General features: G+C 36.7%; 1 protein-coding gene across 1 annotated transcript; it reads left to right on the forward strand.

Moving 5' to 3' along the window:
* The first annotated feature begins 3,576 nt into the window (after positions 1-3,576).
* Positions 3,577-14,466, forward strand: LOC307158660 (BCL2/adenovirus E1B 19 kDa protein-interacting protein 3). Its single transcript, XM_079871418.1, has 6 exons — positions 3,577-3,777; positions 5,223-5,379; positions 6,635-6,725; positions 7,646-7,722; positions 12,011-12,157; positions 13,155-14,466. The coding sequence occupies exons 1-6, from the start codon at positions 3,735-3,737 to the stop codon at positions 13,201-13,203; spliced, it is 564 nt and encodes a 187-aa protein (XP_079727544.1). The 5' UTR covers positions 3,577-3,734; the 3' UTR covers positions 13,204-14,466.
* Positions 14,467-15,051: the final 585 nt, after the last annotated feature.

Raw genomic sequence — 15,051 nt, forward strand, 5'->3', positions numbered from 1 at the left:
AGTGTGCTTGACACAGTCCACTATTTGGTCTGGTTGCTTTTTTATTTCATGTAACACATGTAAAATGTAAAAATAAAAAATAGGTTAAATGATGTTCTAGAACCCTCTGGGTCTTGACTCAATTTCAAAGATGCCAAAAAGGTTCTATATAAGGAGAAATGTCTTAAAGTGTTGCATGATACTCTCATGTTTAACAGGTTAACAGGTGATAAAGTTGTATGCTTAATTCCCTAAAATGTTCTATATTAAGCGCCTTTAAAAAACCCTTTAAGATTCTAAATAGAACCTTTTTTCTAAGAGTGTAGAATTGGCGTGTTTGGAAGTCAAAAAGCCGGAGCAGAAGAAAGGTCGGCTTTTACCAGCTGCTGTCAGCAAACGACTAATAATCATCTCAGCTTCTCATGCGCATTTGCCTTGAGGGCCGAGCAACATGATCCAGTTGAACAACCCCGGGGTCAAATGGCACGTTGTGAGCTGGCCGCCTGATGATGCAGGTGTTCTTTAGATGGACAGATGGATGTTTCCTTTTCATCCTTCAGTAAACACACACAAAGATACCTGATATCTTTACAACTGCCAGACCTCTTCCTGACCAGCAAAGTGTTTCAAATGATTTACATTTATGCATCTGGCAAATGTTTTGATCTAAAACATTGCATTACATACTTGAATGCATACACTACATTCAAGGTATACATTAATGCATTCTCTAGGAATCAAACGCATGACCTTGCCAAACGTTAATCAAACTAAAATAAATAAATACATTATATTGTTATATTGTGTGTTGCAGGGTCCATCCTGAAGTTTTCCAATGCTTTTGAATGTCTCCCTCTGGTGCTGACATATTAAACAACCATCCAATGATGTCAGAATTGCATGATACCACTCATAAAACAAAGGCATTACATCAGTTTAAGTTTTTATTGCTGATTTTTGTAAAATGAACAATAATAATAAGACTCTTGGTCTTCATTTTATAAATATTAGATTGCAGTATTGTTTTTCTGGCTGTCACTGTATCCTGAAGTTCTCTGGAGTGTGATGAAGATCATTTCCAAAATCTGTTAGCCTCGGCCTCATTCACAAAATGAGCTATAAAGTCAAACAAAATACTTTTATCATTGACTTTAAATATTTTGAAGCATGTATACATTAACTTAGGCGAGGTGTTATTGTGGCCTTAAAGGGATAGTTCACTTAAAAATGAAAATTCTGTCGTTAATTACTCACCCTCATGTCATTCCAAACCCGCAAGACTTTCGTTCATCTTCAGAACACAAATGACGATCTTTTTGATGAAATCTGAGAGATTTCTGTCCCTCCATTGACAGCTACACAACTACTTCTTTGACGCTTCAAAAAGTTATGTTATGAATATAATCAATATGAATTGAGCGCTTTAGTCCAATCGCTTTATATGATGAACAGATATAATTCAGACTTTTATTCACATTTAAACATTAATCAGTGAACATAAAGAGAAGCTCAACCGAACCTGCTTGACTGTCGAGAACAAACCTCATTGGTTCCTACTTTAGCTCAAACGTGCTGCGTAACACGAGAATGAACCTCATTGGTTCTTGCTGAAGCTCAAACGCGCTGCCAATGGAGGGACAGAACGCTCTCAGATTTCATCAAAACGATCTTTGGGTGAACTCACCCTTTAACACTAACTATGCATGATTAACCTAAAAGTCCTTTTACTTGCTAAAAAAGTATAAACTATCAATCAGACCACAGAAGGCATGAAGTAGATTGTGTGCAACAGGTTGATCATGTTGATCATTTAGAATCATTAGAAATCTGCATATAAAATATGGGTAACACTTTACAATAATGTTCAACTGCACTTCTACAGCATTTTTTAACACTCGTTAATGTTAACTTCAGCATTTACTAATACATTATTAAAATCAAAAGTTGCTTAAGTTAACATTAGTTAATGCACATGAACAAACAATGAACAGCTGGATTTTTATTAACTATCGTTAACAAAGATTAATAAATAAAGTAACAAATGTATTGCTCATGGTTAATGTTAATTAATACTAATGTTAACTAATAAAACTTATTGTAAAGAGTTACCAAAATATGATACAGTAGGCTTTATTGTTAATAATGACAATGAGCAGGAAATGATTAATTAGTCAATAATTTTTAAGTTTGATCTCAGTACAGATGTGTTCTAAAATGCTAATATTCAGTTTTAAAAAGATTATAAAAACATAAAAAATACAATTATTATGGTAGCATTTACTATACTAACATAGAAAGATGATCAGTAATTTAATATTTCCTTACTGTATTCCTGTCACGTGTGGGTGCTGTAGAGACGTGCACGACGAATACAGAATAATATTTAATCTCACAAAACTAAACTCAGGAGATCGATAAACATTGACGATCCCAGACAAAGGAACAGAAAGAAACTCAGGGCTTAAATACAAGGAACAAACAAACAAAGGGAACCAGATGAACACGTGACCAATCTAATTATCCGTGATTATAACAACAAACTAGAGCGAGAATGAGGAATCAGGGGAACTAATATGAACACTATTCACTACAACATTTTTGAAGTGGAATGTCTTCTTGTCAGGGCTGAAAGTAGCAGTCGGGTGTGAAGATGTTTATCAGTGTTCATAAAAGTATTGTGAGTTGCTATAAACTGCATTTAAATGATCACAGTTGAAATTTATCACTTAAAACTGCGACAATACAGTAGTACCATGGTACTTTTTTGTCAGTGAAAGACGGATTAGATGGTGCGTGTGTGTGTGTGTGTGGTGATCAGAAGAGATTACCATGTTATTAAAAGTTTATTTGAGGTCATGTGACTCTAAATGGTAACAACACATGCTGGATGTTTTGTTTTGTCATGTAAGTTATTTTGAGACACTCAGTGTTGTTCTCACTTGTCGTTATCAAAGACAAACCATCTAATACTGACCCTTTAAAATAATTGTATATGCTACGTGTCATATCTGGACTTGGGAGATTTTAAATATAAAATAAACAAATCTTTAATTTGCTGAGTTTTTGTTGTTTTCCAGTTTATACCAAAGATAGGCACCTGTTTAGGTCTATTTATGGAAAAGAAGGGAAATATGCCAATATTTACCTCCTGCTGAAACACGTGGGGAGAAAGAGAGATTACCGCATTTACGTCATAAAAATAGAACAAGTGCAGAGAATGGCAAAACACTGAAACGGAGGGCGGGGCGTGGAGTCCGGCAAGTTGTCTCTGATTGGTCAGAAACGATGGGTTGTAAACAATTATTATGCTATTTTATATATCGACCAGTTATTTTAAATACAATGTCTATTTATTATATTCAGGTGCCCTCTAAACAATTAAACTAGACCGCACTCTGCATGGTCATTACAGTTACTAGATATCAATATCTAATTTACTATCTGATTTTTTTTCATTATTTAGCATTATCCCAATTTTATGTAAAACTAATACTTAAATAAATTAATTAATAAAAAATAAAAAAACGTGTGTTTTGAATGTGATTCAATGGAGGTTTCGGTTCTGTGAGCCATCGAGCGCCCCCTGGAGGAAAGAGAGGAAACGTCCTCTAAGAAACGGTGATCAGCGAGCATTAGCCACTCAAACACACCCACAAAAGTGTTGTCAACAAACGCAGAGGACGGTTAAACACGGGCAAAGAAAGCCGATAGGAGCTGAAGTCAGTGCATCATCTCCTGAACTCTTCTGTCCCATCATGTCTCTGTCAGGATCTCAAACACCGGACGATGCTCTGCACGGTAAGACTGCATGTTTACATAACACTGCTTCATTGTTATAACCTGTGATGTGCAGCCTATATAGAAAGGCCTATTTATAACCTGTGTCATATTGATATTTATGTATATTATTATTATTATTTAAATTGCAAAGTTATAATTTTGTTTTAATACCCATAGTATATTGTGCATAAATTATTTTCAAATAAATTATACAATTATTATAATTTGAATAGAAAAAAAATAACGTGAATGCATATAAATACTATTTAAAAGACATTTTAGACTCAGTTCTATAAAAAATTAATTACAATTAATGTAAAATATATTTATCTTCTTATGAATTCTATTTTAAAATAACACAATCACTTTTGTTCAAAGTGTGTGACCACTAAGGTTGGTGTTACAGTGCACATATATAACCTTGTAGCCTAATATCTGTGTGTTTTTATTTTGCAGTGCCATTGTTTTGTCTGTATTATTATGTAAATAGATTCCATGACTCGCCTGTTCTAAGCCAATTACTGTGAAGAGGGTTAACAACTCATAATTTGATCAGTGGCTTAAACTGTCCGCAGGGGGAAATGTGAGAACAATAGTGTTTGCAGAACACAAGTTCTTCATAAAACCGAATCCCTCTCAGGGAATACGTTATCATTCATAAAACACAAATACATTCTCTCATTCATGCACAAATAGACATGCACACACTCACAGCTTGACATTATGCTTGTTGTACACACGGCCCTCGTCTGCGGTTATGTCACAATTCCACATGCTGGAGAATCTGGAGCAATGGCACAATCCCTCCTCTCTCCACTGCAAAACCCCTGTCTCTGAAAAATAACCTCAAAATGACCAGGAAGGCGGAAAGAGAAGATGCTTGACACATTAGGAAAGATGACGAAGGTCAGGATTAGAAGGGAGAGAGAGAGAGAGAGAGAGAGAGAGAGAGAGAGAGAGAGAGAGAGAGAGAGAGAGAGAGAGAGGTGGCTGGCTAATCTCTGACAGAAATAAAATGCTTATGTAAGCAAGCTTTTGTGTTCATGTCAACAATCAGAGAGATACATCAATAGAATGATAGACAGACAGGAGGATAGAACGATAGATAGACAGATTGATAGATAGATAGATAGATAGATAGATAGATAGACAAAATCCAGTTTTACTTGGAAACAGGGCCATGCACAGACAGACAGACACATAGAACGATGGATATCTAGATATATAGACAGACAGATAGATAGACAGATAGACAGACAGGCAGACAGACAGACAGATAGATAGATAGATAGACCGCCCTGTGTATGTCCATGCCTGGAAATATGTCACAATACGGATGTATTCATGATGTATTCATGTTGTCGTTGCAAACCGATTCCTCTGTCTTACTGCACAGCAATAAACTGAATCCATTTTATGAATCAAAAGTAACCAGAAGTCCACGTGGTTCATATGTCCGTCAGGTTCTTGGGTGGAGCTGGAGGGTCTGGTGGGATCTGCAGGTCAAACAGAAGGAGAGTTAGGAGCACAGGACACCACAGCCTCCTTCCTGCAGGGGGAGCTGGAGAGGATTCTGCTGGAAGCTCAGCTGGAGTGTGAGAGGAGCAGTCAAACAGAGAGGTGTGTGTGTCTGAAGGCCTGTTTAAGCTTTTCTTTGGGAATTATAAATATTGAGCCAGTTCACTTGGAAGTAAATGAATCTGCCTGTAGATCTCTTTATTTTCTTTGTTTCTCCAAGACATGTGTTCACATACAGCCTGGCACTCAAATCATATCTGTTTTGTACATGCACATTTTGAATGTCACAGCTTGCTAAAGACATTATTGCAAACATGTTTGAACTTGCAGTGTTTTATTTCAATTAGTGATGGGAAGTTCGGATCATTTTACTGACTTTCTTGTTCGATCTCGTTCATCAAAATGAACAAATCTTTTTTCGAGTCAATTTCGTTCATTTAAGGGGCTTTAAATGTTATGCTTTTAACAGGCAAATTCCCCGAACACATCCACCTACGCAATCTTGATCATATTCTGAATTAAGAAATCATTATAATGCAGTCAAAAATAATTTACAGGGAACATAAATAATTACTTTACCTTGCGAGTCTTTCGTTCATTTGTCACGTGACAGATGCAATGAACGGATCGTTCATGATCGACTCATCACTAATTTCAATCAGTTTCCAAAATGTTTAGTGATTGATGAGTGATTACATACTGAAAAAGTAAGTTTTGTGTTGTATGAATGGAACATTGGGCTTTAGTGGTTGGCTTTTTTCAGTATTATTTACACCAGGAGTGCCCAGTCCTGTTCCTGGAGATCTACTTTCCTGCAAAGTTCAGCTCCAAACCTGATCCAAGACCCTGTTTACACCTGGTATTAAGATGCGTTTTGGTCGATCGGATCACAAGTGGACGACGTTAAACACAGGTGTAAACGGGGTCTATAATGTTTTGAGCTTGTCCACTTTGGACCACTTCCAGAGGTACCACCTACTGACCTAATGAGTAATATTATGGGAAGAGCGCTAGCCAGACGGGATTTAAACTTTTGTCGGCTGAAGTCCCATGTTTGGTTTGAAGATGAAAAACGCACCAAGCTCAATGTTCTCTCACCATTCCTGATGTCTAACACACACTCACAGCGTTCGGCTGGTCTTGCGGCTGTCAGAGCAGAAATGAAAGCTGATGTTCTCTGTGTGTTTTTCCGCGTCCATATGTAAATTGCACAAGCTTATTTTCTCCATTAGATCGAAAGATCTGGGAAAAAATACCCATACATTTACCCACCAATAGACTCTCCCCTCGAAGAGATCAGGACAAAAGTGGACAAAACGTGCTGTTTTTATAACACAAGTTTGGTCTCTGATTTCAGTCCTCCGCAGGTCGTGACCCCGAGAACATCTGGATCTCCTAAACCAGCCAGTGAGGGCAGCAGCAGCAGCACAGACTGTGTCACTATACAGGTAACAGCACTGTTCAGTCTACAGCATGTTAACTCCAACAACATCGCCAGAAAATTACCTGATCCAATCACAACCTGAATAGTTATGAGGGTTACAATCATATCAGTACTTTTATAATGACTGATTGAGACAGACTTTGCAATGGTAATTGGTTTCATGGTTTTATGTATGCTCATAAGTTTTTGATTAGTCACTCAATCATCAAGCTGAAAAAACCCTCCCTTTATGCGTCTCATTTATATGGCTGTAGTCGGAGACCCGGATCCCCCCGGAGAATTGTTGTATAAAATCAATATCACATTTGCAAATGTGCTGATATTCAGGCAAACAGCACTTTTGCTCATGTGAAATTGCTTATAAATATTAAAAACAAGAACTTATACGGGGACTTTTTTTGCACCATATCTTGGTTTTTGGAAGTATTTTTATTAATTTTGGTGGCATTTTTGCCCTGAGCCCTAGTTAATTCCTAACACTGTTGTTTGTGCGCGGCGTAATGGCGGGCGTTCCTCTTTTTCGAGTGCAAGTGGAGGCTCCTTCTGTTGTGAGGTCTGTTTCAAGTGAAAAGGGTGAAAAATAGCAAAGGCCGAGACTGCTGGTGACCCACAAATGTGTTGCATTTCTGTTTGTTTGCTGTAATGCTGATGAATGCAAACGCAACTGTATAATCATGCATGATAGGACAGTAAAACAAATAGGCTAATGAACTTGAATGAGTTCCTAATAAAAAGAAATACGACCCAGACTACATTAAATACAGGTTCACTTGCAATACGGACAACCATGGTTGTATCAGGTCACCACTTGATGTCCACTGTACCATGGACTGGTTCCTGAAGCAAAGCCAGTTGAGACGCACTGATTTAATGCATGTATTTGATACGCTCACACTGTCTCGGTCTGCTCTCTTTCTCTTTCAGTCGGATGAGAATGACAGGCGAGTGAGTGCTGAATGGGTGTGGGATTGGTCCAGTCGGCCAGAAAACCTCCCGCCCAAGTAAGATTTACCTTTAATTCATACTTCGATTCAGTTGTAGCCTATGTTCTTAAATCATGTTCGTCTCTTCTGTTCACCTTCTAAAGTCATACGGTTGATGGTTAGTAATTAATAAATGTATTCCTGAGTTTTGTAAGCAGTTTGTGGAATATGATGGAACTGCAGGGGGTTTGTTTGTTAGACTGTTGGAAATTGTTTTTTAAGCCAAAGCCTTTACTCTGGTCTTGTAAATACAAATATGTATTGAAATTCATACTTTACCCCAAATTTTGTTTTTGCATAAAAAAACTATTTATGAGACCATTAAGTTTTTTTTTGTTTTTTTTTGCATTTATGAGTTGTTTGCATTACTTTCCATTAATTAAAATCTACATTAAAAAAAAATCACATTACTATTACAATGTTATGTAAAAAACAAAAAGTTTTACCAAGAATAATGTATTCACTAAGGATTCATTAAATTGAACAAAAGTGCCAGTTAAGACATTTATAATCTTACAAAATATTTCTATGTTGTTCTTTTGAAATCTATATTAATCAGTCAAGCAATCCTCAGAAACGTATCACAGTTTCCACGAAAATATGAAGCAGCACAACCGTTTTCAACATTGATGATAATTAGAAATTATTCTTGAGCGGCAAATCATCATATTAGAATGATTTCTGAAGGATCATGTGACACTGAAGACTGAAGTAATGATGATGCACAAAATTCAGCTTTGATCATAGGAATAAATATTTCACAATATTACTGTTTTTACTGTATTTTTGATCAAATAAATGCAGCCTTGTAAGAGACTTCTTTGAAAAACATTTTTAAAAATCTTACTGACCCCAAATTTGTTAAGGGTAGAAAGATAAGAACAATAAGTTACTTAAAATTTCAGAGGATATTCATGTAATTAATTTGAGTTCTACAGGTTCAGCTAACTAAAAAACAGCCAAAAAAGCCCTGGAATAGATAGAATAATAAAGTTTAAACTTTTTTTATTTATTTTGCACATGATGCCAGTTTACAGTCCTAGATAAAATTATGCTTATTAAGGACATAAACGTCATTTTGGAAGAAAATAAATGAGGTGTTCTTGTGTGCTGATGTGTCCTTTCAGATTAACGGAGCGCTTCACAGATTGCCAGTTCTTGCAGTGGAGCGTTTGACCTCCGTTAGCCCTGCATACCTCTGCTTAAATCTCAGAGAGGATCATTTAGTCGCCACACAAAAATAGCTTGTGCGCCACACCATGAGTCAGCGAATCTGAGTTGGCTCTCTAGAGGAGAAAGTTTGTAATGCACATATCATTACAGATAAAAACTTTGCAACAAAAACTTTTTGGATTGCAACGTTTAATGATGTTAGGATTGCAGATTTGAGCAAGAGACTGCTCCGATATCATGATGCTATTAAAAGCAAAAACCTTTGAGAAAGCACAAAAAGCTTTACTTTGTCATTGTCAATTTTCATGGCGGCGCATATACGCACTGTACAAAAATAAATCTTGCTGCACAAATGTTTCAAAGGTTATTTGAAATCAGTCTTTAGAAATAGAGCTGATGTAGAGTCATTTAATTAAAACGTTCACATTAAATTTGATCGTTTTATCGATTAGTCATTGCAGTCCTTCTAAAAAAAAACATAAAAATGTTAACATACTGTACACTATCTACTCCATTTTCCTGCAACCAATGCGGCTTTGAGTTTTATCTTGGTTGCATTGAGCTGTGATGTTTAAATGTCAAATGTCTTTTCATCAAAAGACTTCTTTGCATATTCCTGCTCTCCCAACATCTGCATGTATGAGGTCCAGTCTGACTTCATTATAGCAACAAGCTTTATATGATAGGATAGACAAGATTTAAACTGGGATTACAATGCTGAATTTGGCTTAATCTGTTTCAGAGAAATTAAGCTTAAAACACCTTCAGGGTCACATGGTGCACGCTTGTTAAATTCTCCAGCCTGACGTGATATTTGTGTCAAAAGCATCTAATACAGGGGTGTCCAAACTCGGTCCAGGAGAGTCCTGCAGGGTTGAGCGCCAACTTGCCTGAAGTTTTTAGTATGCCTAGTCAGAGATGGTCTTATTATTGGGAGATATGAGGGTCCGTGGCTCTACCATTGGAGAAAGCGTAACGGCTAACTTGATCACGTGTGCCTTGATAACCAATCGCATTACAGCCTTGACATCATTGAATTTTGACAGTCAATCACTGTTTGCGGATACCATAGAAATGAATAAAAAGTGCCTTAAACTGAATCATACCTGTGGCGAAATTGTCTGTGACTTCTCTTGTAAAACTGCTTTTTTTTGGTCCTGTCGGCTTCTCCTCCATTGACATTCAAGCAGCTTTGGCCTAGTAAGACTTTGATTAGCTGGTTCAGGCGTGTTTAATTGGGGTTGGCGCTAAACTTTGCAGGACAGTGTCCTTCAGGAGCAGGATTGGACACCTCTGATCTAATACATATAATAGTTTTTCACACCTTAATCCTGGGTATTAATAAACTGACGTTTCACTTTGTACATTCCTAAACCCTGGGTTATTGTTCATATTTGCATATTTTGCGGTGTCAGTCAGTGTCATTAATTGGACGAGCGCAGCCAGCGACCTGTTTATACTAAAGCTCTAGCATTGCGCCTACTCGTATATTGCCAAATTTACTGCCAAGTTTTTACACTCCAGTTGACACGTTTTCCTCAGCCATTTGATCAAGGTTTGTTTCTTCAGTGCTGCTGTCATTAAAGCAAAAGAGAGATGTAGACATTCGCAGATTCATGTGCATTTTTCAAAATAGCTTCTCACTGAAATTATGCTGATAAAACTGTAATTTATCATGAGAATAAAAAATAAGCACACGAGCAGATCCGTTTCCTCTCTAGAGAAGCGTTCAGTCTTAGCGAATCCAGCAAGCGCAACTGGCTTTTAAAGGGAATGGGATATTACACTCTGATTGGTTTATTGCACGTTACGCCCAAAACACACCCATTACTCATTAAAGGGACTGTGTGTAGGAATTTCTCCCATCTAGTGGTGAAATTGTATTTTGCATTCAAACGAATAATGCTCTCCAGCGCCTCACTTTTTCAAATGCGCGTTGCATCTACGGTAGCCGTTATGTACCAAAAAGCTATGACAGGATGTCTTATAATAGCACTTCGAGTTTTTCTTCGGGTGAACAGGTTTGTTATTTAAAACAAACTGAAACTTGAAAGAACGAAAAAAAGAATGTTACAGTTATCAATTACTGACTGTGAAAAACATTAACTATGGTAATTAGTAGTAATGCCTTCTTTACTTGTTATATTTTTTGAAGTACGTGCATTGTTAGATATCATCATCATCAGAGCCTTCTCTAACGTTACTTTACTCAATAGCTGCTATTCATCAAAGAGTCTGTTTAACTTTTAACTATAAATGTTCTGCTGTCTATATAATAAAGTACACAACCAAGCAATGAAAAATAAGCTTGTAATTAAGACCGTAACATTGACTTACCTGTCGAGAAGAAAGCAGGCAACTTCAGGGTCTCTTTTGAAAGCTTTCTCCTGCATTAGCTATCCCGACATTAACCCTTGTTTTTGTAATCTCCGGTCACGTTTCCTTTTACGGTCTATTTTGGACTTTTTCGACGACGAGGACTCCTTATCCTGTGACTCATATGTATGTATGAATGAACGGTGTATAAATAACCGTGCAGTGCAGCCTTTTAAACTTGCCGCGGCAGTGACAAGCGCCTCTCTCTGCTCTGCTTCTCCGCTTCTGCTGGCTTCAGTCACGTGACGCTGGTTCTGAACGAAAACGCGTTGTGGAAACGCGTTGGCCTAGTACTTTTTGTCCCTCTCTGCTATTATAGTTTTCCAAGATGGCGGAACTACATGGAAGCCTCCGTGAACCTACCCGTCCCATGTATATAAAGATAATAAATTCTTCGTTTACGAGGATTAGTCTGATCATTGGCATAGGTATTTGTACACAATTGAGGGCATATTTATGAATAAAAATATTGATTTTAGATAATAAAATACCTAAAAAGCTACACATAGTCCCTTTAAGAGAATAGAGACAACCCTTTTAGACCATGCGCCGGGAGCACCGACCATTTTTCCCGTCGTTAAACTAGCAAAAGTGGATTCGGACACACCCTGAGTGCACATTAGACCATGCGCTTAGATCGTTAAAATAGGGTCCTTATTGAATATATTTATATTCTCACATCTTCGGTGTCCTAAATCCATGTATACATATCTAGATTATGACCCTGATCTCTCTCTCTCTCTCTCTTTCTCTTTAGGGAGTTTGTGTTTCATCACCCAAAGCAGTCAGGCTCCCTGAGTGTGAGGAAGACTGAGGTGATGAAGAGGGGTTTGTTTTCCTCAGACGTGCTCCTCATCCTCCTGCCGTCTCTGCTCGCCTCACACGCTCTGACGCTGGGTCTGGGGTGAGTCAGTTTCTCACATCATATTTCATATCATATCCTAACTTCTAATATTTTCATTTCAATATCATTGCAAATCAGCGATAGCTTTAAGACAGTTTTTTTCATAAAAACTGAGATTCATCTATGTTCAAACAGTCCATATATATTTCCCTTTGTGCATTTTAATATTTTACAGAACTATTTATCTGCGTTAAAAAAAGTGTAGGATTCTGCGGACGTTCATCCCATCCCCATAAACCCCATTGAACTTATTTGAGTTTGTGGCTGATTTTAATGCAAAAGATGATTGATGTTGATTGGGAAAGAGCCTATAAACATGCCATTTTTGATCCCATCATAAGCCTTATTTGCATTGAAAGTCACGAGTCAGCACTTGGAATTTAATACACCTTGTACACATAGTGCTCAAATGTCAGAGTGTGCATTTTGCCATCCATTAGTGCTGGCAATCTGTCTTTATTTGTTTCTGATTAGGAGTGTTTATGCATTTAAATGCATGAGTGAATCCGCAAAATTATCGTATCTTAAATAGTATTGCTAATGGAGACACTTCTCTCTTTTTTTCCCTCTTTTTTCCTCTTCTTTACTCTTCACTTTTGATGATTTTAATGTGTCCTCGCTGAATAAAAGTCTGAATTACTTTTATCATACTGATCTCAAACTTTTGACCATTAGTGCTTATATGAGGCTTTGTAAAATTGACTGTAGATCAAATTTTATCTTTGGCTCATGACACTGTGAGTGTTTCCCTGCATAAGCCCCCGAGTCCCATATGTCTGTGTTTGCAATAAATCAGAAACAAATAAAAAAAATTGAGCTCAGACTCTCTAAAATGTATTGAGCTGAACAAATTGAATTTTTGACTTCCATTTTCATTACAGGCATTGATGTTGCATAAGAAAGAACACAAATAAGAACTCAGATGACCATCTGAGAGATGAGAAACGATGACAGATTATCTCTTTCTGTCTTTCTTTCTGTTTTCTATCTTTCTCAGAATATACATAGGGAAACGGCTGGCATCCTCCTCCACCAGCACGCTGTGACATGTGACATTTGGCAGCTCACCGATTGGCTTAGACCGCTGCCGCTAGCACTGTAGCCCAATCACGCCTCTCTTCTCCTCTTGTGATGGGCAACTGCCTCTTCTGTCTCTGTCTGTCCCACCACAAAACGAGTCTGTCTGTCTGTCTGTCTGTCTCCAAAGGGGTCATATCGTGAGGAATCCATTTTCAGATAAAAGAGCCTGATGTATTATCACAATATACTGTTTCAGAATGATATACAATTCACAACTCAAAGTTTTCTTCCCAAGAAGAGCATTTATTGAAACAAAGCTACAAAAACAACTTGTTCTGAACTACTCGCTAAAAAAGAGATTTAGATAACAATCTGTTAAAACTCCAAATGGATGAACATTTCATATGAAATTCAAATATTATGCAATTCAAATATGTCTTAAATTTGTGCCTAAATATTTCTGACGTCAAACTGATTAATACGTTATCACACGACTGACCAAATTTAGATATTCATTTTTTGTTTGCTCAGAACAGGTTGACAATTTTCAGGCAAAGAACTTTGTTTTTGTTGCAAAACAATGAATCCAATAAACTTTAGCATAATATATGTGGACCTAAGTGAAAAATGATTTGTATGATATGATATTATCATAAATTATGTATGATATGACTCTCCTCTAAATCTTTTTGTAGTAGTTTCTCTGTTATTGTTCATATGTGTGTGTCAGGTGTAATACAGATAAAGACATTTAGCTGAAACAGTGTGAATGAAGAGAAAACCTACAGTTATTTTACATCGAATTCCCGACCAAATAATATGATAAATCTTGTGCTGCACTATTGTGTTTGCGATATAGACCCGTTTCGTGTTGAAAAGTGAAGGCAACTGGAGCTCATTCGGTTTTGTGGTCAGAATAATCTCGTTTGTAACGACTCAACCTCAATAAATGTCACTCTTATCACCTTCTCCTTGGTATGGTATTTTACTTCAAAATAGATTTGAGGCTTTCACCTTTAAAAATGATAGAAAAGTACCTTGTTTTATTGAGCTTGTACTCTATTGGAATACAATGTAAATGCAATGTTAAATTAATAACTCTAATATGTGAATAACTCTAATATGTACGTGGACTTGCTTCTAATCAAAGGGGAGTTGTATAATTTCATGTGGTCAACATTTTGGTTAAATTTTTTCACAATATTTAGTCACTTTTTCCTCTGGTTCATTTCAAAGGTCATGTGATGCAAAGATTTAAAAAAATGCACATATTCAATGTATTCAAAGTCAGCTTTCTAGATGTATTTCATATCATACCCATATGTCAAATACTATAGTATTTCTATCTGATACCTTTACTATATTTATAAAACACATAAGACAACACACATTTAAGATGCATTTTCAGGAAAACTTTATTTTTTTTTTTACTTCTCAGACAAATTTAACTTTAAGGATGTTTAAATATATTGTAAAACAAGACAAATATACTGATAATTGTTTGTGACAAATAAGGCAGGACTTTTAGAATTAGAAACTTGATGGTGCTTTTTGTACTATCAAAGTCACCATTTGCTTTTATTGCATAGAAAAGAGCAGCTTGGCATTCTGGGAAACTCCTCCTTTTTGTGTTTGACAGAAGAGAGAAAGTCAAACAGGTTTGAATCAGCATGAGGTTTTGACCATTACATTGCCTTCCTAACTTGTATGCCCACTCCTATGCTTGATAGAAATAATGTTTATAAGAGGCACATGCAATACACAGTGATATGCAGACAAATACTAGGAAAGGGAATGAATGGAAAGCTATTGTTCACATATCACAAACGTGTGATTCCCTGAATATGCACCAGAGGTCAGAAGTGCTCTAGTGT

The sequence above is a fragment of the Squalius cephalus genome (genome assembly GCF_949319135.1).
Source record: "Squalius cephalus genome assembly, chromosome: 5".
NCBI classification, from domain to species: Eukaryota; Metazoa; Chordata; class Actinopteri; order Cypriniformes; family Leuciscidae; genus Squalius; species Squalius cephalus.

What these genes read in the sequence shown, in the direction of transcription:
- LOC307158660 (XM_079871418.1), top strand. Translation starts at nt 3,735, where the DNA reads ATGTCTCTGTCAGGATCTCAAACACCGGACGATGCTCTGCACG. An exon ending in ACCGGACGATGCTCTGCACG is followed by an intron (nt 3,778 to 5,222) that starts GTAAGACTGCAT and finishes TATGTCCGTCAG; the next exon opens with GTTCTTGGGTGGAGCTGGAG. An exon ending in CCAGAAAACCTCCCGCCCAA is followed by an intron (nt 7,723 to 12,010) that starts GTAAGATTTACC and finishes CTTTCTCTTTAG; the next exon opens with GGAGTTTGTGTTTCATCACC.